Source organism: Ciconia boyciana, chromosome 5, assembly GCF_034638445.1.
Source record: "Ciconia boyciana chromosome 5, ASM3463844v1, whole genome shotgun sequence".
Taxonomy (NCBI): Eukaryota; Metazoa; Chordata; class Aves; order Ciconiiformes; family Ciconiidae; genus Ciconia; species Ciconia boyciana.
In genome coordinates this window covers 65510522-65538464 of record NC_132938.1, presented here as the reverse complement: position 1 = coordinate 65538464, position 27943 = coordinate 65510522, and the positions used below count along the sequence as shown (strand labels likewise).

At 39.0% G+C, this 27943-nt stretch overlaps 1 protein-coding gene across 17 annotated transcripts in view; it reads right to left on the bottom strand.

The window, feature by feature from the left end:
- Positions 1–27943, bottom strand: part of MAPK10 (mitogen-activated protein kinase 10) — a 183504-nt gene that overhangs the window by 43779 nt on the left and 111782 nt on the right. For 11 of the 17 annotated variants that reach the window (XR_012042717.1, XM_072862916.1, XM_072862918.1 and 8 more), the window contains 5 exons: positions 23009–23138; positions 20608–20666; positions 18879–19017; positions 16641–16806; positions 13381–13452 (listed from right to left, as the gene is read on the bottom strand). Coding sequence is in view for 13 of the 17 variants with exons in the window: in XM_072862916.1 (XP_072719017.1) it covers positions 13381–13452; positions 16641–16806; positions 18879–19017; positions 20608–20666; positions 23009–23138 (566 nt within the window). In the remaining 4 variants the exon portion in view is untranslated. The other 6 variants (XR_012042719.1, XR_012042718.1, XR_012042720.1 and 3 more) reach the window with 5 other exon arrangements.

The window sequence follows — 27943 nt, the reverse complement described above, 5'->3', positions numbered from 1 at the left end:
TTGTGAATTTTCCACGACCATGTAAGACGGCTCTATTTTGCTACACAAGTTGTTTCAGTTCGCTGAACAGACCATTTAGTTCTGTAAACAGAAACAGTATTCAAACGACCTATACTACTTAACCACTGGAAAATGGCAAATAGTAAATTTTGCAGTCAAATATATGACTGACTGCATTGCTCATGAATATTCAATCTTTCAGTTTCAAAACTGCTTTTCACAGTTATTTATGCATAAAATTTGACACAAATTAGTATTAAACACTCTTCAAATCACAGTGTGGTTGTGAAATGAAGCACTGCCTGTGAAGAAAAAATTGCTGATAACAAATCCTAGTACACTGCTAGTCTTAACCCATTTTACACCCATTTTATGACAAAGCTTTTTTTTTTAAAGAAACAGATTTCTAATTACTCTTGCTCCTTCTACACTTACATATGTCTTTAAGTATGCTGTCCTTGAGCTCTTAGGGCTCACAGTCCCTGCTGATGGAATTATACAGCTGCCTAACTCCATCACACGTCTGAATAAATAATCTTTTTTACAGAAACGCTAAGCGTTTTCTGTGCAGATTTAAGGAAGAAAATGCCACGAGGTCATCAATCTCAGAGGCTGGGTCTGCCCTTGCAACTTTCTGACTGGTTTTCAGCTACACAGATGGGCCCAGGAGCAAGAAGTGCCGAACCCCTGCCAGCGGCTGCTCATCAGCAGGGGAGGGGGGGGGGGGCGCTGGGTTTGGAGAAGAGGTGGCTTTGCCGAGGGGTGCTCCTGAAAGCAAGCAACGGCATCGTTCTCTGTTCACAGAATAGGCACTCACGGAACAGCAGAAGAAAAGCAGAGTGGTACATAACACAGTGCAAATTTAGCAACGTATTACAAACACAAACGAAGAACGTGAACTCAATTACAGAACAATCTCAAACAAATCAGCAGCTGGTAATGCCAATTTCTGTGCGGTTTTTGCAATAATAAACAGCACATAATGGTTTAATTATAGAGGCTTTGCATGATTTCTTTTTAACAACTATGCAGCTGTGTCAGAGAAACCAGTTTTTGAAGCGCTATATAAGACTTTTAAAATTCTTTTAAAATTCTTTTTTTTTTAAGAAATTGAGGATTTCTTTAAATGATACCTTACAAAACATAAGTCTATTAACATAAAAACAGTTTCAACTACAACACTGAAGTATGCTAACCCCCACACTTGAATTTCTCACTCCACATTCACAGAAAACACAAGCACAGCCTGGGCCAAATCTTCTTGGAGCACAAATAGGTGCTAATGATTTACATTAATACATAGAAGGGAAAAGTTTACTTTCACATATGCAGATGAGATGTGCTCCAGATCATATGAAAACACATGGGAATTTTAGCGTTCATTTCAGTATGCATATGCTCACCCAGCATTTTGGACAAAACACAAATCAGAATCTTACTAGACAAGGCTGTGAAAATATTAATGATATCACTGCCTACTTTCATTTCTTTAATGCTCTTCAGATATGACTTTTTCCACATTTTAATCAAAATATTGAACCCTTTAAACTGTGAATGAGGACAAAAGTGAAGTGCTAAACTAAATTAGTAAGTATGTATACATATACACACATATACATAAGTGTACACGCACACACCTTCAGAGAAAGTTACATAAAAATGAATAATGCCTGGAAACTCCTCTGTCATCTAAGTACAGAGTTTAAATTAGAAGGAAAACTTGTACACAGGTCATCTCCGTTTCTCATTTGGGTAATCCTATGGACCATGAATCACTGGAGTTAGGCCAAGCATGCACAAAGCTCAGTTGCTGTTGTACACAAGAAGAAACCACTTTCCCAATCTGATAAATAATAGAGTATATATATCAAAGCTTTAATAAACCATCAAATAAAGTAAGAATTATGGCTGCCTCAGTCCTGAACGCAGAATGGTCTCTAAAGAAAACGTACATACACCTAGTCTGCTTGTCCACTGATTTAATGCATTTATCTATAAATCACTTCTTGTTTATGTCAAAAATACATTCTGATTTCACATAATAGCTCCGTGTACTTAAATAAAGGATGACAGACTGAAGTCCACTACAACAGTTTCCAAGGAAATTCTCAGCCTTTTGAGTTATCAAATTGCTACAAAGTTAAGTGATAATTTTAGTCTTGGGAAGCGGAAGTTGTCCCCAAACTAAAGCCATTTCCTACTTTCCTACTTCAATACCACTTGCAGAGCAAACAAGCAAAGAAATAAGCATTCCTAAAAGTCATGTCCGAGTTAATCATACCTTCTTCCTAAAATGCAGAACCTCTTACACGCCACCCTGAGGTAAACAGTGACTTGTGCCTACCATGCTACAACCTGAACTAAAAACCCTGTCATTTATGACCCCCCACACCCCCACCAAATTAATAAAGAGACATTTATAACAACGAAACTAAAAACAAGCGGTCACTGGCTGCAGAAAGTGATTCTGATGAACCATGTAGGACATTGTTTTCCATCTCCTTACACCGTACTCGCTGTGGTTTCCACCTAAGGCTTTTACCGAGAGACAGTAATGGTTTATTGACATTTTGGCTCGCAAGGATTTTGCAGTGGGACTTAACCCAGCTCTTTAGGTACCATACAAATGTATGTCAGCACTAGTCTAGTGGGAAGGGGCTGGGGGGGAAAGGGTTGGAAGTACCTACTGAGGCCAAAACAGCTGCTAGGAAGGATACGATCAGTGCCAGGAAACAACACAGCACCTTTAATCATTTCTCCCATGATGCACCCTACTGACCACATGTCAACTGGAAACAAAAATGAAATGAAGGTAAACAAGAAAACAGGAACATAACAACAAATAAATGAGAAGACTTATCCAATCATGCTATAGCACAGACCCTGAAGCCCACACCACAGACACAGACCTGCCTTTTGCTCTCTGCAGATGCTTTTCTGCTTGAGCATACAAGTTTCATGACAACATAGCAGGTCTGAGAAAAATTGACTCCAACAGTTTTCTTTACCCCAGTGTGGATGAAAGACAATACTATTAAGTACAGAAAAACAAGTGAGACCCATGCTGGCTACTGTGTCATAATACAACTTTGCAATTAAAATTTACCAATTAATTTTGTCTTTTTTAAGTTTTCATTTGCATTCATTACCTAGGTTTATACTGCTTTGTATTGTAAATGAATGCTGGTCTCTGTATTCAATGAGGATATGCAAATTGCTTTTCCTTTATCCTTTCAATTACCCGAGATCCATGCATATTTTCACAAGCTGAACTGCCAGAAGCCACAAAAGGAACTTGGGTCCTTGTGAAGACATATCCAACTCTTATTCAGGGGTAGGAACAGAATTTGTTGAGATCATTCTACTCCAATAATGCCTGCTTTAGAGCCTGTTGGCTCACTTCAGTTGAATCTCAGTGAAGCCAGCAGTCCATAATAGGGGTCTTAAGAATCTCATAATTTTCCATTTGCCATGATAGGAAATGATGATTTCAAAATAGGACAGTTGAGACACAGAAGCACTAAGCTGTACCTTCTGCACCGAAATTCAGAGCAACCCGGGGGGACTATTTACCTCGTACAGAGAAGAACAGTTCAGCTGGGTCAAGCAAAGCTAACCACAATTTACACTGGAACACGAGATGAAAATCAGACTCGTTATATCCAGTACAGGATTAAGGTGGCGTACCCCCCATACCAATACCATGAAAACACATTACCTCTGCTGTCCTTGCTCTATGATAAGTCATAGGGCATGGAAGCAAGAAAAGGGACCGACTGGTCTCTCAGGGCCAGAAACTGTGGGAAAAAAATGAAAGCATCATGCTGCTTGGTTAAATTTACCGTTATAATTTCATATTGAGCAACAGTTTAAAGTGGATTTGACTTTGAAGGCAAATGTCCTATCTGTGGAAATCTTTACATGCCTGGGTCTAGGTTCCCTGTTGCTTTATTTAGAATATGAAAAGCTTCATCGCTACACAATAAATAAATCAATAAACAAACGAAGAAATAAATAAAAGGGTACTTGTTTAGAAGCAATAAGCAAACCTAGAGATGCAAATTATTGCTGCTTTTATCACAAGCTAAACGGCATGCAAAATATCAGGAAAAGATAGAGCAAGCAGTTGTTCATCTGTTATTAATTCCTTTTTATTTTCAGAGGCTGCCTTCTGACATTACTGCTCTATGCTGTGCTCAAGAGCACACATGCAGAAGTTGACATAGTGACTTACTAAACTGTAAACTGTGTAAAGCAGAGATTATTATTTTCCTCTACTCCTGAGGTTTTGGGAAGGAAGCTCTTTGAAAATTTCCAAATCAGAAGAAGCAAAGATGAACATCTGAATATAACCAATGTCCAAAGAGAAAAAAACTGTGCCTTCTTGACTGCTGTGTCTTTTTCCTCTCCTGAGCCAATTAGAAATAAGTCAAACTGGAACCCAGAGTTTCACTGCATGTTTAAGAAAAGTAGTTAGAGGTTAGGAGTTTCAGCATCTACAGCAGCAGCTGTCAGAAGCCCCAGTTAAGGCACTGAGACTCATGCAAAGCTTCATAAGGGACTGCAGTACAGAGACCAAGCCTCAATCCTCAGTTTCACTTAGTCCAACATCAATCCAGATGTAGTCTGAGTAATTTCAGTCATACAAGCATCAGAAAAACAAACAAACCACAATCTCTAAACATTTGCACTCAATTCCAAAGCACTGAGCATTTACATTTGGTTCAAGATTTTTTCCAAATGCAAGATATTCACAAAGACTGGCAACAGTCCACCAACACATGGAATATCCCTAAGCTTTCATTAAATGCAGGCTAACTTATAGTCACAGAGACCTCTGCGTGACTCTAGGTAAAACTTCAGTTTAGCAACTATTTGCCTTGATGTTTTAGGATCACATGAAACAGTGTTAAGGAATGAAACCTACAACTTTTCACAATTTTCTGAGGTGAAATTGCTGAGATTTGGGTAGCCGTTGATGAGAAGCCCCCTTGCCATTAGAATACCCGTATCCTGGATTACTAAGAGTAGGGGATTTTTGATTTGTTCAAAATCTCTACAAACCAGATTATTGCACGGAGCTGCTCTGAAATGCATTCTTGAATGTGTACATATACTTAAAAATGTAAGTTTTCCAAGGACACCAAATGTTCCCCTGGCATAGCTACCTTGAATAAATGTCCACTACAAACCATGCGCAAGTGTTTTCCTCAACAAAGGAAATATTTCACTCATACAGCAAATCTTAACCTCTGGCCGACCTCCTGGTTCTGATTTCATGACAAACAGTTAAGAAATACCCTCTCCAGTGATTGTGCCAGGGCTGTCTGGCAAAACATTTGGGGAATTAGCTGTCCTCCTCAGGAATCTCCAAAACCTCCCTGGGGGCTTGAATAGAGTTTGGGGAGGCTGAACAGAAGTTGCTCTGTTGCCACACATGCATGCCCCCCCACCCCCCAAACCTTCCTGTGTCCTGGGGAAGCAGTCTGGTCTGGCTGCTGACACGGCCCTTCACAGGGAAGGTGACCAGAAGAGATGGTGAGGAGAGAAGGGAGAGTTGGGATGGAAGAACATTAATAAGACATCTATTCCTCTTTGTACTTTAGTCTCACGTACTTCCTGACCCAAATGAGTGCTTGCTCATCCTTCCAGGTTTCGGATTCCCTTCAGCAAAGGTGCAGAAGGATCATGAATTGTAGAACTAGCCAAAGATGTTTCTATATGGAAAGGATCCAAGCTAACCTTCCATGGACACCTCCCTTGTAACTTGGATGTGGATGCAATTTTCTTTTCTGTTTCTGCAGAAGGCTGCTCCTACCATGCTGGATGAATTGGAAAAAGCATGGGTGTCACTCTGATACTGAAGACACCATAGCTCATTTCCTTCCTCATTCCTTCATAATGGCCCTGCATTCTCCTCCTGCCAAACTGCAGGTTCTCTGGAACTTGACAAACACAATGAAAGGGAGCCCATAAGGAAAATATGCCACTGCCCTTGCTGAAACTCCTACTGAGGTGGCTCTTCAGACCTGCACTCAGTAAGCTCTGGTTTTCATTCAATGAAAATCATGACATTCAAATTAAAATTCACAAAATGCATGCCACAGGAAACCTTGGAGATTAGAGATGCAGGCACAGCTGAATGAGGCTTGCTATCTTTCCCAATCTCATGAGCTAATTCACACTTTCTCTCTCTGCCCAGAGCATTAGTGAGAATGCCAAACATTCACATTCGTAATAGCTCCTGTTTAGGGACGCAGAAATCACCCCTCTGTAAGCTGAAAAGATCATGTCCTCAAAACTGACTTGGGAAGATTATGATAGACATATTTATGAAACAAATGATGATACCTGATTTTATTTGTGTAACTGTAGGCCAAAATATTTAGCACACAATGCTGTTTCCCAATGGCTGAGGTGCAAACTCCAGTAAAATTTCAAGGAGACTGAGCATGCCTGTCACAACACAGTGAGCTTCTCTCTCCAAATCCTCCTAAAATGGAAAGACACCTTTCTGGGTAGGACCTCCCTTTACCTCCATCTCTATTGTTGAGTGCTCCTGCAGATCTGCACTGAGGTCAGCTCTGAAGAGCCATTTCTAGGCCCTTACTTGAACTTTCAGGAAGCAAAATACAGCAGTCTGTACCTTGTTTTTACAGGTTTTTCTGTTATTTCTATGCAATAAAAAAAGGACATGGTTTATATAAATACTTGGTAATTCTTGATAATACAGGGGCAAAGCCGCTTTTTTCCACAAGCTCCAGATAGTACAGCTACAAAGGCTTCAGAATGCCAATGCCAAGGAAAGTTTGTGATGTGCAGCGCTCCCAATGACAATTGTGAAGATAGCTCAAACACTTGAAAAAGATTTAAAGCCTCACAAACCCACCACACCCTTCCCTCCCTCAGTTCTGTCTAAATCATGGCAAACTCCCAGTTTTGTGATATTCCAATCTCAGGGCCTTGCTGAGATACCAAAAACCTTCCCTTCATGCTTGTATTTGTTACATGCATGGATTTCAACATGTTTTAACAAGTGCTCAGCACAGTATCAGCTCAATCCATTAAGATTTCCTTAGAAAGTCTTTCCTTTCTAATTTGAAACACCACTTTCCACATGATGTTATTAAAACCTTAATATTTCTCAATAACAGTAATAGGGTTCCAAAGTGTTTGAATATTGCATTACTGACTTCTAACTTACCACCTGCAACTGAAGCTGCAAAACACTGTAGAGTACAGCTACCCTCCTGACCGATTCTAGATGGTCCGAAAGGGAGTTGCCACAATTTTGCAAGTGTGATGCTTCAAACCAACATATGAATTTTTCTCCCTTTTTTTTTTTAAACTTTCTGCGAATTCCAAACTGGTACACATCATGCCTTCTTACGACACAGCTGAGCCATCACTCTCTGGGATTCAGACTAGCAGATGCCCACCTTCATTTGGCATAGACAGAATTGATCTGCAGTAGACAGGCAGGTGCCAGAGCCTGGCCCACCTGGAAAAACGCAGAAAGAGGTATGAATCACATCCAAATCTGTGCTCTTCCTCAGAGGCTGGCTCTTAGATTGCAGTGCCAAACAAGTGCTGAAAAACTATTGTTTTTCCTTGGGAACTCATACTCCACTGTCCCTTTCAGAACAGCAGAGTTTGCAGAGGGACTGGAAGGGATGTCACTGAATATTAAGAGGCACATGTATATTAAGAAAAGGCCATGGGAATCCTGAGATGCAAGCTCAAGAATGAGTGGAGGCATGAGGAATGACTCATGCCCTTCCCTGTCTCCCATTTTCTTTTGAATATAACTATATAAAAAACCATCGCAGTAAGAGAGACCTACAGAGAATCTTGCCAAGGAATGTGAAACACACTACACTGCATCTAACAGACAGTAACATTTAAAACATGTTTTGCAGATTCTACAGTTGCTAGCTTCAGACCCTCTTTGAGTTTTTTTGAGACCCTCTTTGAGCTTAATTTGAATTTCGACTTTGAAGTATCTCTTCCCAGATCTCACAGTATTCAAGTGCACCTGTTTTACCTCTTCCAGAAGGAATCCCACATGTAGTCTCTCCTGCTACAATACAAACAGATTAGCATATCATTTAAGTATACTTATATATTTTCATATGTGATAAATGATACATGATTCTGAGTGTGTTCCAGTCCTGTACTTTGATCCTGACCAAATACCTACATGCTCTTGACAAAAGATACTTCAGTACTATCTGTTTTGCCTACAAGTTCTAAATTCTCCGCTCAACTGTACCAGTGAAACTCAGCTCAAATTAGTACAGTTGTCATCAAGCAAAAGCTGATTAATGGCATAGGAAAAACAAAACAAAACAAAACATTTCGGACCATCCAATTTTCATGAGTGCCTGAAAGGCAACTAACTTGCCTTGGCTGAAATTCATATAAGGCAGCAGTAGGTGTAGCACATATCCACACCTCAACACTTGGCCACTTTTGAAACTGCATGTTCAGACCCATGCTGAAAATCTTTAAGGTGAGTGTTGGGAAATGAGCAAATGGATCATCTTAATTGTAGCAGCTGGGATCCACTCCAAATGCCACACAGATCACAGAGAGCACAGGGCTCTTATACTAAGTGCAAATTGCACTATAAACTGTTAGAGTATACATCTCTGAATTAAAAGAGAAAGAGAAGAACGGCAACAGCCAAATCCTCTTCACAGCTACGCTGAAGTCTCTTTGAGACAGACCTCGTTTCATATGAGCAAACTTCCCCCAATAAAATCATCGTAATTCAAACTCTTGCTATATTCTCAGAAAAATCCTGAGTCCAAAACCAAATACCATATACCCAGGGAGGAATCATTCAGCTGAACAGAATCCAAACTTACCTATCAATGCCATCGTAGCTAACAAACACTTAAGCAGCAGGCTAACACATACCAGCTGATCCAACCTGGAGAGCCAGGTCAGCCATTCCTAATAGTCTCTTTTAAATAATCCTGATGCTAACTGTTGGTTTGGGTTTTGGTTTTTTTAGAAGACAAAACAAGCCTTAAGAAAATACTACTGGGAACATGAAAAACAATGGACTACACTAAATAAAAGTGCAGATGTTTTATTATACCAAAGTTTAAGAAAACCCCCAACATGCACTCAAAACACTAGGATTATACCCACTAATAAATGCAGATCATGTTTCAAATGCAAAGACAAATTCTGCTAATGAGCAGTGGAAAGGCCACATCTTTTTCTAAAAGACTTTCTTGATTCAAAATTGTTTCCCTAAGGCAAGCAATTTTTTTTCCCATATAAATTCCTGGGAAAATACAATAGAATACTCTCTGTCAAGATGTCAGAGAGCATCTCTTAATCCCACCGCTCTCAAAGACAGCTGGCAGACAAAGGAATTTTTGAAAATCTGGCCACAGAAAACATTAACTTCATCTGCTAATGCTTACTTCGGATGTTCATAGCTACATAGAATAAGTTTGGATTTTTTTCTCTCTTGCTATCTTAATGGTATTTTCTCTTTTGCCTGTCTTAGCTATTTGCAGTAGGGATTCTGTTTTTCATATTCACCACTGTAATCCAGGCCTAGCCAAACTTAAGACATTTGGCTGTTATCATGATATATTTCTATGACTAAATCACTGTTTGCCTTTTGATCTGCTGAAGGACTCACACATGAACTTCCTAGAGTCCCATCCTTTACACACCTCCCCAGTACTGAAAAGAAATGGTCTTTGCTTTATTTCCCCACTAAGTCATGCGTGCCTATGGGACATCACTGTGGCCTCAGCAGCTCAGATCTTAACAAATCTATCCCACTTGAAAGCATTCAGGCCATTTTAAGTTTTTCCTTCTCTTAAAAAAAAAATACACATAAATACATTTCCAATCCTTAAATTGAAATCTTATGAGATTTTGAAGACATTATTAGCTGAACACAGCTTTGGGGAAAGTGCTGGAGTTTTCCAACATATTTGCAATGGCATCCAAGAGTTTGGGCAGTTTTTAGTTGCTCACACTCTTTCTGATTTAACTGAGACAAGAGTGGAATAAGCATCAAAGAAGCATGGTGAGAGAAGCTCAGAAGTGGACTACAAAAGCTTGCCAGAACTTGCCAGGAATCTTTTGGTCTGTAAATCCATCCAGAAATCGATCAAAACGTGGATTTCTCATAAGGGTCTGACTGCTGACAAAGAAATCTCCCTGACAGCATTTTGAAATGTCTGCTTTAGGTGAGTAACAAGGAACAAAGGCATCTGCTATGCAATTTCTACCCAGTACTCTCCAGGAGGCTAGAGGGTGTTCTTAGTTTTCTGAAAACCAGCTGGCTCATCGCAAACTGACAGCACTTGAATGGACCAATCCTCTAGCCCTACTGTATCTTAAGTGTCCTACTAGGTCAATTAGATTAAATACCTCAGCAATATTCACAGAGCAATCATTTTCAAGTACTGTTTGGCTTTTTGCTAATGAAAATAGTTAACTGAACACATGTTCAGAGAGCGTTTCAATAAAGTCAAGAAACATACACATTTTTTGAAAATGCATAACTTACATTTATACTAACCAGGACAGTTATCATATACTGGTACCTGTAGTCCATACAGATTTCAGAGCTTTCTTATAGTAACTTAGAGAGAGTTTCTTATTTATATAGATGCGATGATCTGAAATTAACCTTCGCTATGTTTTAATTTCCATGAAGACTTTAAAAATGAAATTTCATTTAAAGTCAGCAGCACCTAAGTGCAATGGTAATTCAGTGCAATGGTTTAGTTAAGATTAACTTTTTAAAATTTTTCTTTCCATAAACTTGGCAGCAGCTGTGAAATTTTTCTTAGATGTATACTTTGCCATACATGAATGTTCTTACTCCAGGCTGGAAATGAGTAAGCCCCTTATATTGATAGCAAGTGCACACAGTAGATATTCTTCTGAAAAATTAAAAAGAACTGAAATTTTTAGTTTCTATACAGACTTGCCTCTTTCAGTTAGAAAACCCACTGCTGGAAGGCCTTAAGTAGCCCAAGGGAAGCTTTATTGTAATGTTGTTCTGTGAAGTTTACTTGCAGCTGCATAAATGCTTCTCCAGCTCTTCCTGTATCTAGGAGGCAAACTAGATCTGCTCATCAACAGACACGGAGAGAGGGGAAATAATATGGACCCATACACAAACCAGTCTTTCTAACACTGAAAAATCTTATTAATGGGGCCAAACTGGTTAACAAATGAGTATTGACTTGGAAATGAATGTACAGATTCCATTTTTTTCCCTTTTTTTTTAATTTCTTTTTTTTTTTTTAATTTCCAACTCACCTGAATAAACCCACCACTAAAACATGGTAGCAGTTGTGACCCGGCCCACATACACTGCATTTCAGGGTATGGGATTTCCAATGATATAAAAAGTAGGACTATCTCACAATTTACACAATGTTTTCTGCATTTGTTCAAAAATTCAGTTGTTATTTTTAACTGATACTGAAATGTTAAAAGATATTTTTAAAATATTCTGTTACTATCCCTGAACAAAACACTGTCATAAGAGATTGTTGTCACAGCCAGACAGAAACAAAGTAATTCTCATGTTTGAATGATTTTTTAAAAGCTATGTTGTTTAAATTATATAGCTTTTTTTTTTTTCTGGAAATCGGCAGAACAACATGACTCTTAAATATCATTTGTTGTTGAAAAAGGAAAGCAACCCAAGCAACTCAAATAGCTTTTTTTCTGTATTCTAGTTGCTTATCAACTAAAAACCTTAATCAGACTTCTCTCCAAATAGATTAAATGGAAATATCCTCAGTACTTACAGTTGAACCTCAAGTATATTATAGATCATTTAGTTTTTCTTTGTACATTAAAAAAAAAAGAGGAAAAGAGCACAGTATTTGGAGGAAGAATTATGATGGTGTTTCTTAGGTGTTGTTACACTGAGTTACAGGTTTCATGAATGCTGGGAGCTGCTCTGCACATTTAGATTACAGCAGAAGGTGGGTGTGCAGCCTGCTCCACTTGTTGCAGGAAAAGCTCAGCACCTATGGAGTGACATCTCAAAGCTATCATCTCATCACTAATAATAAAAACCACCATCTTTACATTGTCGTGTTTTGCATCCAATAACTTTCCAGTCCATATTCCTATAAGACTGGAAGCCAGTACAATGCTGCTGTTTCCTCCTCAACAAACAGGAGGTATCTGCAGATTCCCCATCTACCTGTTAGTAAAGTATAACTGCATCTTCACCTGGCTACCAGGCAGAGCTCCATTTTCAGAGAAAGTCAGCAGAGCTGTGAAAATAGGACAGGCAGGACCTAACTCTGACAAACACTACAGGAATCACTCAAGAGCTAGCAGAAAAATAATTACTTCTATGACTACATGTCTGTAAAAGCTGGGTTTTCTCCACATCAACTGCTGATGCCAGATTTTTATGGTGTCTTTCTGCCAAGCTGCTGAAAATAATATGCCTTTTAGTTTCTGAAAGTGGAAAACATGTTATGTTGCTGCATTTTATTCTGATGGGCAAAATACACACTACTTACACTTCCCAGCCATCGCGGCCAGGTTGCCTGGCTTAGCCTGTAATAAGTCGAAGGCTACGTAGACACCTCCTCTTTTGTTTTCATTTTCTAATATTGCTTTCACCACCTGGGAAGTGGTAAAAATAATATCACCCAAGACGAGAAGAACATGATGGGAGGGCAATACAGTTTAATTAATGACACAGACCTCATGCAAGTAAAGGAAAGTTCATTTTTAAATCAAGAGAATCTGATTTCAGGCCAATTTGGAAACCACAGCAGATAAATGGTTGCCTTGAACTGGGTGAGTCAAATTCTTCATTTTCATTTAAAGAAAAAAAATGTTGTATTGACTCAACTCTGAGCCCATACAGCATTGAGATGAATCTAAATCCATGATGCATTAGCAAGCAAAAGATTATGATGTCACCACAAATGTTATGAAGTCACTATTTCCAAAACATAAAAGCAGAAAAACAGACTTACAGGAACCAGATGGGCAAAGTTAGGATTCTTTTCTTTTTTTCTTATTTTTTCTTTGAAGAATAATAAGTAAAGCTATGCAATTTGCAATCATAATGCTTGTTTTCTATATTGCTTATTAGTATGACATAAAGACCACATAAAATGATTACAGGTTTTAAAATAAAGTAACTTATTTGATTGAAATAATTCTGTGCATCTGTTTTTCATTTTCAATTTTGTTCATATCAGTAGTGCACTATTTTCATTTACTCATACCTCTGGGATTCAACTTTTTGCATCTATCTTTACAGTCCTGGTATAGCCATTATACGGTAAAAGGGATGGGGTAGAGAAGAGGAACAAATAATAGGTGAAGCTGCAGCAAATGACACAAGGATACAGTCCCTTCCTGGAAAGAGGATTTTGTGGCGAACCATTTCTCCCATAATGCATCCCACAGACCATATATCCACTAGAACAGCAGAGACAGGGAAGTGAAGAAGGAGGAAAAAAAAGCAAAGTTAGCTACGACGTTTCACTCCTAAAGGAGGGGAAAAAGAGCAGGTTGATCAGAACAGTACAGTTTGTTTTGTGGTTTTGTTGGGTTTTTTTTCATGTCTCACCAAAAGCTAAAATAAATAAGTAAATAAGTAAAAGCTGCGTCAGTCAGCTCAACAGTAGTAACAACGGTGGAAAAAGTTTAAAATAAACATTTTTGGAAAAAGGCCCACAGCTAGCAAGTAAAGATCAAGAAACAACTGCACAGACCTGTGGCATACACTGAATTTATGGTGAAAAATATTAAAAAAACAAAAAAAACCAACAACAACAAAAAAACCAAAACAAACCCCAAACCCAGACAATGATCATCTGGAATAAATCCTACTTGCAGCAAGGCAGTTTCTAGGCTTTGTCCTTCAGGACTGAGTCTCTCTGTAGCAGTACACAAGAGGTTCCAAATGGAACTGCTCACATGAGTAAAGGCCGTGTGGATAAATACCACCCCCTTAAGGGTTATGTAAAACTCTTGCTTCAGGATCTGTACCTGTGTGCTATCTATAGGTACCTATCTATATGTATCTGTCTGTACCTACATACCAACTGGAAAAAACTGGAGACTGTCACCTGTGTGGACTCTGCTTTTTACTGCATAGGTGCTCAAAACAAATGCTAAAACAAATGCTTTGCAGGACAAGTAACAACAACATTAAGAGCATTTCTTTTCTTCCTGATCCTGCCTTCAGCTTTTAGATGGAATATGCATAGTTGTGTCATCTGCTTGACTTGGGTGGGGGTTTATTTTGCCCTTTGCCTTTTCTGTGCACAGTATGCACAGAAAGAAAAGACCTATATTCCATGTGAAGGGGAAAAAACTGCTTTCAAATGCTTCAAAAGACTATGTTGTTTCTCAGCTTTGAATCCTCATTTTGTGGTCGTGTTTGACCTACACAATCAGTTTCTCCTCTTTTTCTTCCCCCTTTTTAATCCTTCAAAAGCAATCCAAAACAAACCAAAGAAACAAACAACTAACTCATTTATTAGTAAAACAAAATAAAGGTGGAATGTTTCATTTGGGAAAAGGAGGGTACAGGTATCAGGGGCATGGGACAGCAAGAGCATGCCTGAGGCAGTGGCAGAGTTTTCTTCATAGTGACAGTTTTGGGACCTTCCACAGAAATGCAGCACACTGGTGATAATTATGCATCTTTAGCCAACCAAGTGCAGAAAGAAAATGAAAGCAGTGAACAGTCCTTATACAGGCAGTGTACATTGTAAGAGGAAAAAAAAGTAGGGGAGCTTCAGTAATGTGGCAGCATAGACCAGAGCAGGGAAGCAAAGAACAACCCTTTCTGTCGACTTCGTTGGGAGCTGGATCAGAGCCGCCACGCAGACCGGCTCCTCAGACAGCTGACTTCATTTTCAAAAATTTTATTTTCTTTCTCTGTTTACTTTATTATTGCTTTGTACAAGTAAGGCGAGATCATTCATCTTTAGTCAGATTCATTGCCCAGGGAAGTCAAAGAAAGTCTCTATGTCAACCTCAACTGGCATTTGATCAGGACCTTTGGATGTGGCAAACATTCTTAGTACCTTCCCAGCTGTGTACGTCATCACGAAAGCGTGTCTAACTTTCTCTTGGTGTGATTTTAATCATGTGAAAACCAAGTGCTTTCTCTGTCCTTTCAGGGACAATAACAACAACAATGGTAATCATCTACTAAATGTCTGGAGAGAAAAAAAAAAAAAAAACGCAAAATAATTCATTTCACAATAAAAGGAGCTCTGGATATTGACTAAGGAACTATCTAAAGCATGCTGAGCCTAGTTCAAATTTCTAATGGCATTTATCAAAAATATCAACTACAAAATTCTTTAAGGAAGATTATTCCTTTTTCAGAAATTATTCTGTACCCTTAGACTCTGCTTAATAATTCTCTAATTTTTAGACTTTCATATTAAAATGTGTACTGTAAATTCATAAACATTACAAATAATTAATGCAGACACTTGCTAATTTTGGAAAAGGTTGTGTGAGCATGCCTTTATTCCTGCTTAAGTCATGGAATCAGCTCCCAAAATCAGTTTTACTACAGGATGCAGTTGGCTATTAGCAGAAATTCTCCCACAGGTTAGCTAACGTCTTCAACATAAATTAAGTAGGAGACTTTTTAATAAATTCCCGGTTTTGACGTTTGCTGTATTTGTCATCAAAAAGTCTCCTTGTCAAACAGACAAGTGGTAGCTTTTGACAGCAGAATTTGAGTCATAGCAGATTTTTCTCCACTATAGATTGTATCCCCTCCTTTCCTGCCTGGTCTACCTGGCATTCAGATACAATTCTCAGTTTTGTTACAAAATGAGAATCACTTATAAAGTTTTCCCTTCATCCCCTGCAAAACGTGAATTTTTCCTGCTTCTTTATAGTGAGAACTCCCTACCTGCTTTTCATAGTCTTTCCAGGGACCAAGAAGTATCCAGATCCCTCACAGACTCTTCAGAGCAAAATCCTATTTACATCTAGGGAGATTACATACAAATTAGATGCATGATTTTTTAGCTTCAGCTTTTTCTTCTTCTTTCCAACTCTACTTTCCATTAAAAAAAGACTCAAACTGTTCTGGACCACATGAAACCTGTTAGCAAAACTTGGGACTTTAGTTAAACCTATCATAAAGACAGAAACCAGTCCTGAAATTCAGATCTAGCTCTGGATTTGGAAAAATTCTGGAAGGGCTAGGATTCCCTAGTTCAGCTTGTACCTCTTCTTCTGTCAAACAATTCAGAGACCCAGACTCAAATTTAGAACACATCACTTGTTCAGCAATTCCAGTGGTTCCCACAGTGTTTCACAGCCACAGAAGGCAAAGACATTCTGGTCAGAAAGAGCTAATTGTATTTGCTAAATTCAACCATAACTAAGAACAAGTTTCTCATTACTCTGCAATCCCACACTGATAAATTCACCAGCATTGCATCCCAAATACTTTCTGTAGCTGCAGTACACAACAGTGAGAAACTGCTCTAAATGACCTCCCTTTTAAATTCAAGATGTCATTTCCCATTATATTTTCTTTTTCTCCTTCTGGTGCCCCTTGCAATTGTAGAGGCAGACCTTATGCTTCAGGTTGCACTGTGCTTGCTGTGAAATTGCAGCCCTACCGTTCTCCTTGTAGCCCATTCCCAAGATGACCTCTGGTGCTCTGTAGTAACGTGTCACCACATATGGAGTCATCATGAAACTAGTGCCTGCAGTCCTGGCCAGCCCAAAATCCAAAATCTTCAACGTGCAGTCAGATTTTACCACAATATTACTTGGTTTTAAATCCTGCAAAAGATAATGAAAAGACATATGACTGTCCTTCATAAAGCCAGGCACAGCTGTGATATGGACTGACATTTTAGGTCACCCTTCAAATATTCTTTTACTCTTCTGACATTTACAGTTACTATCAGAAATACTTGTAAATACACAGCAAAACATTGCTACTGTTTGCCTAGCAAACTCTTCTGGAAGATGTTCTAACTTGGCATACTGTGAGGCTTCATCTGGACAGCAGGAGCCTACTGGTGTTAAATAAATTGCATTTAGCAGTTCGAGAAACTAGGATTAGTATTAGAGTACCATTTCGAGAATATTTTTTTTTTAATGCTGTGAGCCTAATATATTCATTCCAACTGTACGTGTGGAGACCTTAATGTTTAATTCATAATAATTCAACTCATCCTTTTCTGGATGACTATCTGGAAGCCAAATCTATCATCCTTTGCTAAACATAAAACATGCCAAGAAAGGAGACCTTTGTATATTGTAAAGGAACATCCACTTTGTAACCCATTTTATCAGCCCTTCTTTTCTTCCTCTCATAACAGAAGGGAAACATTTTGGGATTGTTTTTTCAGCTGGAAATCCCAAATTAGTAAAAGCACATTTCAATAAAGAAGTTAAATCAGGGTATTTTCAATCCATTCAGAACTGCTTCCTGCTCACAATCACATGAACTATTCCCTCTGTTGTCAACAATCACAGAATCGTATAGGTTGGAAAAGACCTTTAAGATCATTGAGTCCAACCATAAACCTAACACTACCAAAACCACCACTACACACCATGTCCATAAGCACCTCATCCAAACTTCTTTGAAATACCTCCAGGGATGGTGACTCAACCACTACCCTGGGCAGCCTGTTCCAATGCTTGATAAACCTTTCAGTGAATAATTTTTTCCTAATACCCAATCTAAACCTCCCCTGGCGCAACTTGAGGCCATTTCCTCTCATCCTATCACCTGTTACCTGGGAGAAGAGACCAACACCCACCTTGCTACAACCTCCTTTCAGGTAGTTGTAGAGAGCGATAAGGTCTCCCCTCAGCCTCCTTTTCTCCAGGCTAAACAACCCCAGTTTCCTCAGTCGCTCCTCATCAGACTTGTGCTCCAGACCCTTCACCAGCTTCGTTGCCCTTCTCTGGACACGCTCCAGCACCTCAATGTCTCTCTTGTAGTGAGGGGCCCAAAACTGAACACAGTATTCGAGGTGCGGCCTCACCAGTGCCGAGTACAGGGGCACAATCACTTCCCTAGTCCTGCTGGCCACACTATTTTTGATACAAGCCAGGATGCCATTGGCTTTCTTGGCCACCTGGGCACACTGCCAGCTCATATGCAGGCAGCTGTCAACCAACACTCCCAGGTCCTTCTCTGCTGGGCAGCTTTCCAGCCACTCTTCCCCAAGCCTGTAGCGTTGCTTGGGGTTGTTGTGGCCCAAGTGCAGGACCTTGCACTTAGCCTTGTTGAACCTCATACAGTTGGTCCCAATCACACATAGCGCTACCTCTGGCATTCACAGCCAGGTACCGCATCCTCACCAGACACAGCACTCTGATGTGGAAAAGCAAAATGAGGGGATGCATTTAATATAGACTTAGCAGTCTTTTCATTTGTTTTAGCACACGTAAATGATAGCAAATGCCAATTCCATATGCCCTGACCTCTGTGGATTCTGATCAAGCAATACTTGGACCACACTACACCATCAATTCAAAGTGCTGAATGTCATGTGTGACAGATGTAGCCAGCTGCATTTTCAGGAGAAATAACATTTATCTACAAGTTTGAGAGATCATAATCACTTTGATGATTTCCAGTGCTTATGTTTTGGTTATAACTTATTTTTAATAATCACACTACATTTTTGTCTGATTAAGTTCACAAATAATCTCATTCCTAACACAAGCATGAAGCTACTCTGCTAAGGGGATGGACTATGACTTCTAAGTTTATAGTCATTTTACTGGGAGACAGGGCTTTGATCCACAGTACACAAGAAACTCAAGTGGTTTCTAAAGTCTTCATGATGATGTCATATGCTGCCTTAAGTTTTAAACCAAAGACCCCTTACCCTGTGAATAATTCCTGCAGAGTGAAGATGCTTGATACCACAGAGCATTTGGTACAGTAGATAAGACATTCGCTCATGGTCTAGCTCCATCTGAATGACCTGACACAGATTGGCATCCATTAACTCCATTACCAGGTAACTGAATGAAAAAGCAAAGTCATAGGGTTATTGTCTGTGTTGAAGAGGAACCACAGCATCATCTCAAATAAGTAACAATGCCTTTTCTTGCTTCAAAATTAACTTTATTTCTGATGACTGGGAGTAACACAGCTGGAGCCTGGGCCCACTCACAACGGTACCATTGTGGTGTTTGTTTCTCACTGCACCATCTCACTGCAGAAACACCATTCTTTTAGTGTCCCAGCAAAACAGGTGGATTGCTGGCCCTTTCTTGGTGCATTCCCCACGACAGAGACTGTACCCTACATGGGCAAACAGGCAGCACAACACTGAAACATGCAGAAAACAGAAAAGCCACAAGCACCAAATGACTGGTTGGCCAAATGACTGCTTGGCCATAACTTGACCATTATGAGGAATGGTTACCACAGTGTACGTAGGAATCAGAGAGTAGTAGAGATGTCTGAGAGGCTAAAATATGCATCCCCATGCGAAATCTCTCAAAAAATTGTCCTAAGATTGCATGATTGCGCACAATTCTCATTACAACTAATTGGTCTTGTGCTTCTGATAAATAAGCTTCACTGACAATCTCAGAAGGACGTTAACCCAATCCTCTTTATCAGTAAGTTAATATGTTAAACACATCAGCTCATTTCTTATGAGACATCTCACAAGGACAGCCGATTCATAACTCTAACATTACATTAAAGCACTCTCAAACTTTGGGTAAAACACTAGCTCTCCATTTCAATGTGAGCTGCACGCCTTGTCTTCTCACCAGCACTAGTTACCTGCTCTGCTCTGCACAAGTCTGCAGTGACAATATTATGTGGAAATTCCATATACCAAAACCAGAAGAGTAGTCGCCTGACTTCAGCCATTGCTATCTGTCTGTTACCACTACTGATATTAGAGTACAGAATGGGAATACATTTCCATACAATGTATACAGAATACGAGAAAGACTGAAAGATAAAAGGAGTACAACTATATAAAACACTGAACATTTAAAATTTCATTCAGGGCAAGCTCATACTATGCACAGTAGTGCTTGTGCAATAGGGTGATGTTCACCGGAGATGCTAGTTGTCCTCTACACCTAGCACTAGTTCCCCAGACAAGTAATTTTAGGCAGTCAAAGGTTATATCAAAACAAATATGAAATGAGGAAGTGGTTCACAACAGGAAATTATTTCAGAATGAAATGCCACATTTCAAAACCTCACACACCTCAGGGAGTCACATAACATCCATCATTTCCCAAGCAAACTAGTAACGCAAAAGCAGGCCCTTTTAACTACTCATACCCCTTCCTCTGCATGTGAAGGCAAATGCAAACACACTAACCCTCTCAAGAAGAGCCACCAGTGGGCTTTGCACACTATTACAGTGCTTAGGAAACCCGGTATTTGGCACCTTATAATTGTCAAAAGTGCTCTCAATATGGGAATACAGAATACCTGTCTACCCACAGTGTAGACTACACATGATCTTTTTTAGAGAGGCTTATAACCTTTGTATTTTGCTGAGTCATTGCATTCAAAGTACACTATAATGCCCCCCATGTCTCTAAAGCTTTAGTTTAATTACTGCCTGTGTTACTTACACATCCTGGAACTCCTCCAGAGATTTCTGTGGTGTGAAGACATTTAATAAACTGATAATCTGAAAAGCAAAGTAAGACAAAAAGATGAAGAGAAGAGATAAACATAAGCAGTTGAACCTATTTTGAAGTGTGTGTTAAAGGATAAACTCTGTTTTTTCTCTGCTCAATTTATACTAACACTTCTCACTTTATGGATCAGTAAAAAGTCAGCAACAATCAAAATAAAATACCGTAGATCTCTAATATTTCTTCTAGGCGCACTTGAAGTGGTTTCTGAGAGAAGGATTAGCGATGATCAGTGACAAACCAAAATACTAAGGGTGAGATGGTCCTCTGAATTTTGAAGGTAGAGGTTCACACACCAACTTCAGCTCAACCTTGCATAGCAGTGCTTGTGCTACAGCCAGAAATTTCTTATATATGAAGAATACTCATCTGAGGGGACAAATAATCAAGGACCATCTTATTAAAAATAAACAGAAGACCTTCCTTCTCTCTGACATGGCCTCAATTCCTTTGAGGGCACATACACACACACTCGCTGACAGAAATTCCATCATGAGAGGTACCGCTTTTTAGTAGAAGCACTTTAAAAGAGTAGACATATTCTAGGCAAAGACATCTTGCATACTGCAACTCCTTTTTTACTTGTTTTTGTTAAATGGGCTGGGCTGTTGAAAGACACTGATAAGAATGTGTGAAACAGCATAGAGGAAAAACGTGACCTCAGGGATCTGAATTTCCCATGCTTTCCTTCTGTGTGGGCAACAGAGGTAGAAGATATCAGCACAGCCTCCATGAAGACAACACCTGAACGTCTCCCTCCCTGCCTCCATCACCTCTCTAGGCTTTCTAACAGGAATGGTTCAATATTCTTTCTGTCTACTCCACTCCATGTTCTGACTGATTCTTGCCTGCACACAGGTGCCTTTACAATCCTCTCCTTTCTTTGCACTTCTCTGTACAGACAGATTAAAACTCTGACCCAACCAATGTGGTGCTGTTATCAGCTCTTATGCAGCATTTTTTTAAATTATATATTTAAAATTAATACTGCTCCTGCTGCCCTCTGCTCTTTCCATTAAAAACATGAAGTGAGAATGTATCATTCTCCCACCTACAGGGAGAACTACTCACTCAACCCTGCATTTTCAAAGTCCCGTGCATTGGTCTGACTGAGGGTAGTTCCCATCCAAGTCAATAGCAAAGAGACAGGTACAGTCCTGATCAACACAGTGGAAATGTAAGGATAAGTCAATGCCCAGAAGTGGGGCACAGGACACTACAGGTGACAAGTCCTGCTGCTTGCCATTTTAGGGTCAGTTCTTTTTCTTTCCATGTGAATTTGTGATTGAGAACAAGTGTCAAATCTCACATCACGCTTTTCAAGCTCATTTATGCTTTGCATAAGGAGAAAGAGTCATTGAAGGATCTGAGGGAAGAGTAAACGTGTAGCAAACTGAAAAATTCACTCCTAATGAAAAGGAAGGGGCACACAGGCATGGCACCAAGCCACAGCAGAAATCAAGAAATTGTAGGAAAATTAAATCCTTGGAAGACCCCTTGACAATGCAATGAAGCAATCCTATATATCTCACTACAAAAAAGCAAGCTTATACAGTGTCAGGCAGACAGCTCTAACTAGTAGATAGATGGTTACAGTTAACATACTGCCCTGGAATAACTCTTTTGCTGCAGTATAGGAATGTTTTCATTCATTATGGATACTAAATGTTATACAATAGGTAGTGGGCATAAGAATCAGGAAAGTCTAGAACCTGCTAGTGCTGTTTATTTCAACAAGAACACTGTGATTACAAGGAATGGCACAATGTGTTGAGGCTTCAGAGTCCCTGGCTCCACAACATTAGCTTACACGCAAATACATGAGAATGGAAAAGTACTTTTGGTTCTTAATTTTCTTTGGCAGTTTTGCAGCAACTTTCACCATGACAACCCCTCATCTTGTACAATCTACACAATACATCTATATGACTAGGTTTCAGATGAAGTCCAGAACAAGGAGTGACGCTTGTGCGTGGGTACTCCAACTCAAGAGACACTGCTTTTGAGTCACAAATCCCAGTGACAAGAGGATGGAGCCAGGATTCCAACAACCACTTATGCATTTCTGGATAAGGAGTTGATAAGAACGTATTCTGCTCTCTCCCTTGCTGTCACCCTAACCCTACTAGCAGCACCCCCATTTGGCATGGCCTTTAAATAAGCACATGGAAGACCTTCACTCTCTCATGTGGGCATATAGTACCAGAAAGACTGTAGCTCTTGAGCATAATTTACTTTTCATTTCTTCTGTTTCAAAAAGGCACCCAGCAAAGCAATTTTCTTTCTAACAAACCAATATACATACCACTTCTCCGGTTATCTACTGAAAACTTACATTTTTATGATTCACACATTTCATGAGGACCAGCTCCCTGTAAGCTCGCTTGGCATGAGTTTGGTTCTGAAATGGTCTGCTGAGCTTCTTAATGGCCACGTTTCTGTCAAGGATGGCATCATATGCAGCACTGCAGTAATTACAAACACAGGGGTTATGCATCTTAGAGGATATCCTGCATTTCTCATGGCAAATTCCTGAGCCTCAAGTCTACTATTGCCTTTTTTTCCACTGAGAAAAATACCGAGACAAAAGAAGGAGAGAGTTTCTAGTGAGAAAAAAAGAAGACATCAAAAGGAAACATGTACCACCACATCAGCAGAAGACAACATGCACCACTACTTCTGAACTCCAGTTCCATGGGAAATTAACACTTATTTTCGGGGGGGGGGGGATCAAGTAACTTCAAATAAAAATACAATAAAACCTGGATGAGACAAAAAGTTGTTTTTGTCAGAGAGGCTTTTGCTTTTTTCTGTCATGATTAAGGACACCTTCACCAAGTGGCTCAATGAACAATTGCCCAATTTTATCTAGAATGAAGTTTGTATTTTCCTTGTGATATTTCTAATGAAATCAAGTTATTCAATCATTCTTCAAGACCATATCATCCAATTCCAATAACATGCCTAGGAACAGAACCATTTCACAAAATTTCTTTACCATTTCCCTCTGATAATGAAAAAAAATTGTTACATATGTTTAGTTAAAAATTTTGAAAACATGAAGAAATACAGGCTCTGGTTTGCAAAGTGGGCTTTTAAAGCTGGGGTCCTAAAATTTTCCTTAAACTTTTAAATGTTTTGTACAACCTTCAGTTATTTTGATAATCTTCACCACTTATTACTTTGAACCACTTACTTTGGTGGTTCATATCTGACTACACAAATTTTGACTTCTACGTTTCACAAAGCACAGTAATTCTTAGAAACGTTCCCAAATGGACAGTCCTCAGACCCTCTTCCTGATTCTCCCTTTTACCAAGAATGAGGAAAGGCTTGACACAAGTTTTCTGCTACTCCATGAAGAGCAAAGTGTACGTCCCAAAAGATAAATCAACCAAACCACTAGTTGTTCTAAAAATAATTACTTTTTTAAGCATCAAAGTAAATATTCAAAATCCTGTAATTTTTTTTCTTATTAATTCCTGCTTATTGTAGACATTCACTGACATTCACTTAGAGAATCTTACTGACCAAGTACAGAGCAGAAAGCATGCAAGCATCAGAAGCTTAGTCACAAAGCCAACAAAAATGTAGTCTAAATAAGTAAAAAAGCGTTGGCAATGTATGTCTTGGGAACTACACAGGTGAAGAAGAATAAGAAATATTTCAGTTACACTACTCCTGCATAAATAACACACCAAATACATCCCACAAATAAGTATAATTGTTTGCTAAAGGTGATGAGGAGTTTTGTGAAGAATGCTTTAGTCCACTATTGACATCTGGGGCAGGATGATGGGATTTCCCCTGAAAATATGTTCAGAGGAAAAAAAAAAATCCTCATGACTGCTCTTGCAAGCATTCTGAAACTGTCAGGAAGTTCCATTTTAACATTTTCAAAGTGAAACTATTTCAGATCAAAATGTTAATTTACAGGAAAAAATTAAAATAAATACCGAATCTCCTAAATTAGCAACACTGTGAAATGCCAAGTCCTGCACCTGTGGAGGAATAACCCCAGGCACCATTATACACTTGGGGGTCAACAGTCTGGAAAGCAGCTTTGCAGAGAAGGACCCAGGGGTCCTGATGGACAACAAGCTGAACATGAGCTAGCAATGTGCCCTCGCAGCAAAGAAGGACAACAGCATCCTGGGCTGCATTTAGGAAGACTATTGCTAGCAGGTCAAGGGAAGTGATCCTTCCGCTCTGCTCAGTGCTACTAAGGCCACATCTGGAGTGCTGGGTCCAGCTCTGGGCTCCCCAGTACAAGAAAGATAGGGACATACTGGGGCAATTCCACTGATGAGCCTTGAAGATGATTACGGACTGCAACATCTTGCATACAAGGAGAGGCTGAGCCAGCTGGGGTTGTTTAGCCTGGAGAAGAGAAGGCTCAGGGTTTTTTAAGTATCTGCTGGGAGGAGTAAAGAAGATGGAGACAGATTCTTCTAGTGGTCCTGAGCAACCTGCTCTAGTTGACTCTACTTTGAACAGGTGGGTTGGACCAGGTGCTCTCCAACACCATCCATTCTGTCATTTGGTAACAATTCTGTCTTCTCTTATTCATTAATAAGGCATATAACTTCTATGACCCAGCTAATATAATGCATAAACAAAGATAGTGCACTCACTAGTTAAAGCATATATGGAAGCAGCTTAGGTGATAAAACTATCAAAGATCCAGTCTGACTTGACTTCATTCTGGCCAGAGACTTTCACTCAACTAAACCTTACATTAGGAAGAACAAGGTGTGTGATTTATAGCCTAACAGTACATAGCAGAAAGCAAACCTCCTGTAGCAACTGTCAGAATTGTGTCTTTCATGCTCATTTAGTTCAGCCACAACAGGGCATCATAAAGGCCACAACTAAAATACCCCTTAATTCCATTATGAATGTATTGAACAAATAAAATGCAAAGCCAAAGGATTTAAAAAACCATTATCTTTCAACAGTTAAATGTTTTGTCTCTATTGTTCATGGACATATATTGCACATATACTTCAGCAGACAAATCTCTCAGCTAATACATATCACTTGATCACCCAACTTCTCTTAAGAAGAAAAGCCTATATGAGACTCATCTGAGCTATGTAAGGGTACTTTGAATCATTTTAATAATCTTTTCTCTTCTCATATAGTTACATCTCATTTAGTTACATCATAAAATCATTGACTAGGAGTTAGAAAACAGTAACACCAAAAGTTTGTCTGGGCAACCATTTTCTCCAGTTTCTGATCTCCATTTGCTTTTCTGAATTTTCTCTCTGTCAAAGCAAGAGATAAAAATGCATCAATCTAAAATCAGAAAACCAAAGGCTTTTTAAGCCTTTGGCTTTTATGATCCATTCCCAGTCCTTTACATACCATGGAGGAAAATAAAACAACTAAAGTAATCCTTTGTACAGGGATATTTACTTCAAGATATAAGGATCTTGACTGCAGTTCTATCATTGTCTTCTACCAAATGGAAGGTGTCCAACTACTTCAAGACGTCAATATGTAAATTCATTGCACTGAGTAAATTAATAGCACTGATGTTTTTTTTCTGTTCACCAGAGAGAAGCTTTTGTTTATAGACAGCCAACTATGCATTTTACTACAATTAAATTACAGATACCACATGTAGGTCGTCTCTCTGGTGCTTGCTACACAAAATCCTTACCTTGGAACACCAAGGTTAGTATTGATGATATATCAGCCTTCTTAAGACAAACTTCAATCACTGGCAGAAGAGTGGCTGTATATACAGGTGACTCAAGGGAGCAGGAATAAGAGAGAGAGAGTAATGAATGTCTGTGAACTGCTATGAAAAGACTGAGTGTGAAAGTTAATTTTAAGATCTCCAATAAGAGACTGGACTTGCATCTAAAAGCCTGTGCTTCTTTCTCTGGAAACTCTACCATAACACCTCTTGCTCAACTTAAATTTATTTTTTAATTTATACAGTTGCCCTATTTTTATAACAAAGACTGTAATTCACCCCTGGTCTTGTAATAAAATGATAGTTTTACTGCAACATGAGCTCAGAAAAATCCTTGAAGTTTACTACCACATCTCTGGCACCGGTACAGACAGAAAATGCAGTAAATAAACTCTTTGCCTATAAATTCTATTTACGGCTAGTTTGGCAAGGTAAATGTTAGTGTTAAAAATGCCTTTTTAAACTGTAAATAATTTGAAACAAACCTATTTAGCAGAGATGATAAATTTTAGCCAGATGCTAATATAAATTCATGACTACCAAGAGATATATGTAATTACAGCTATTTAACAAGACTCTTTGCTGACTTCAGCAGGAAAAAAAAAAAAAGGGAAATAAATGAAACTCATTCTAGTCAGATTTACACAAAGCCAGATCATCATTTATCACTAATATTGTGTGGGAGTTCAGACTGTAATGATCAATGAGCAATGCTCTGTTATGATACACTTGAAGGACCAGGCATTCATTTTTATACCTATTTCAAAAAGCAAAGAAAAGCATTCTAGTTTCATGTCCAAGCTTCTATTTCAATAGACACTTACCAAGTAAATACTTAAAATTATTCTTCCCATACAGGAATAACGCTTTTAATCAACAATGAAACTTAACATTTATCACTTCCATTATATTGTACCCCAGACTGCCAAAATCACAGAAAACATATGTATTTTTAAATTGACTCTTAGAGATGGGTTCCTAGGATAACAAATGGCAAATTTTTTATAGTCTTTAGTTTCAAGATTCTTTGGATGGGGCACATACATCCTTTTCAAGATGCTTACCCCTTCTCAAGCCACTACTTCATTGAAGTACTATTATGAGCTCTCAGATAATGGAATGGTAGCCCGAAACAGGAAGGGAAGCTCCCAGCCTCCCGGGGCCGGCTGTGAAATGGAGACTCTCAGCAATCTCATCAAACAACTTTCTATGTTAAGAAAGTGTCTTCACTGAATGTTGTAGAAATCCAAGGGACACTAAACATTCCCTTTGCCTATCACTACATATATAAATTGTGACAAATATAGTATTAAAATCTTTCTGAAAAGCTACTTAATATTACATCTACTTTCTAAAGTGACAAACTTTGGTCATCTTTGCCTTCCTCCATAAAGACTCCAGCTGCAACTCTGTTTATTACAAATCGCTGCTATTTATATCTGCATTACTTGATCCTTCTAAGTAAGGTAGTTTTGCCACAGACGTTAGCATTTTGCCTTATTTACTTCATCCCAGCACAGCAAGAGGGAAGAAAGCGGAAACTGATCTTGTTAAACAAAGCAC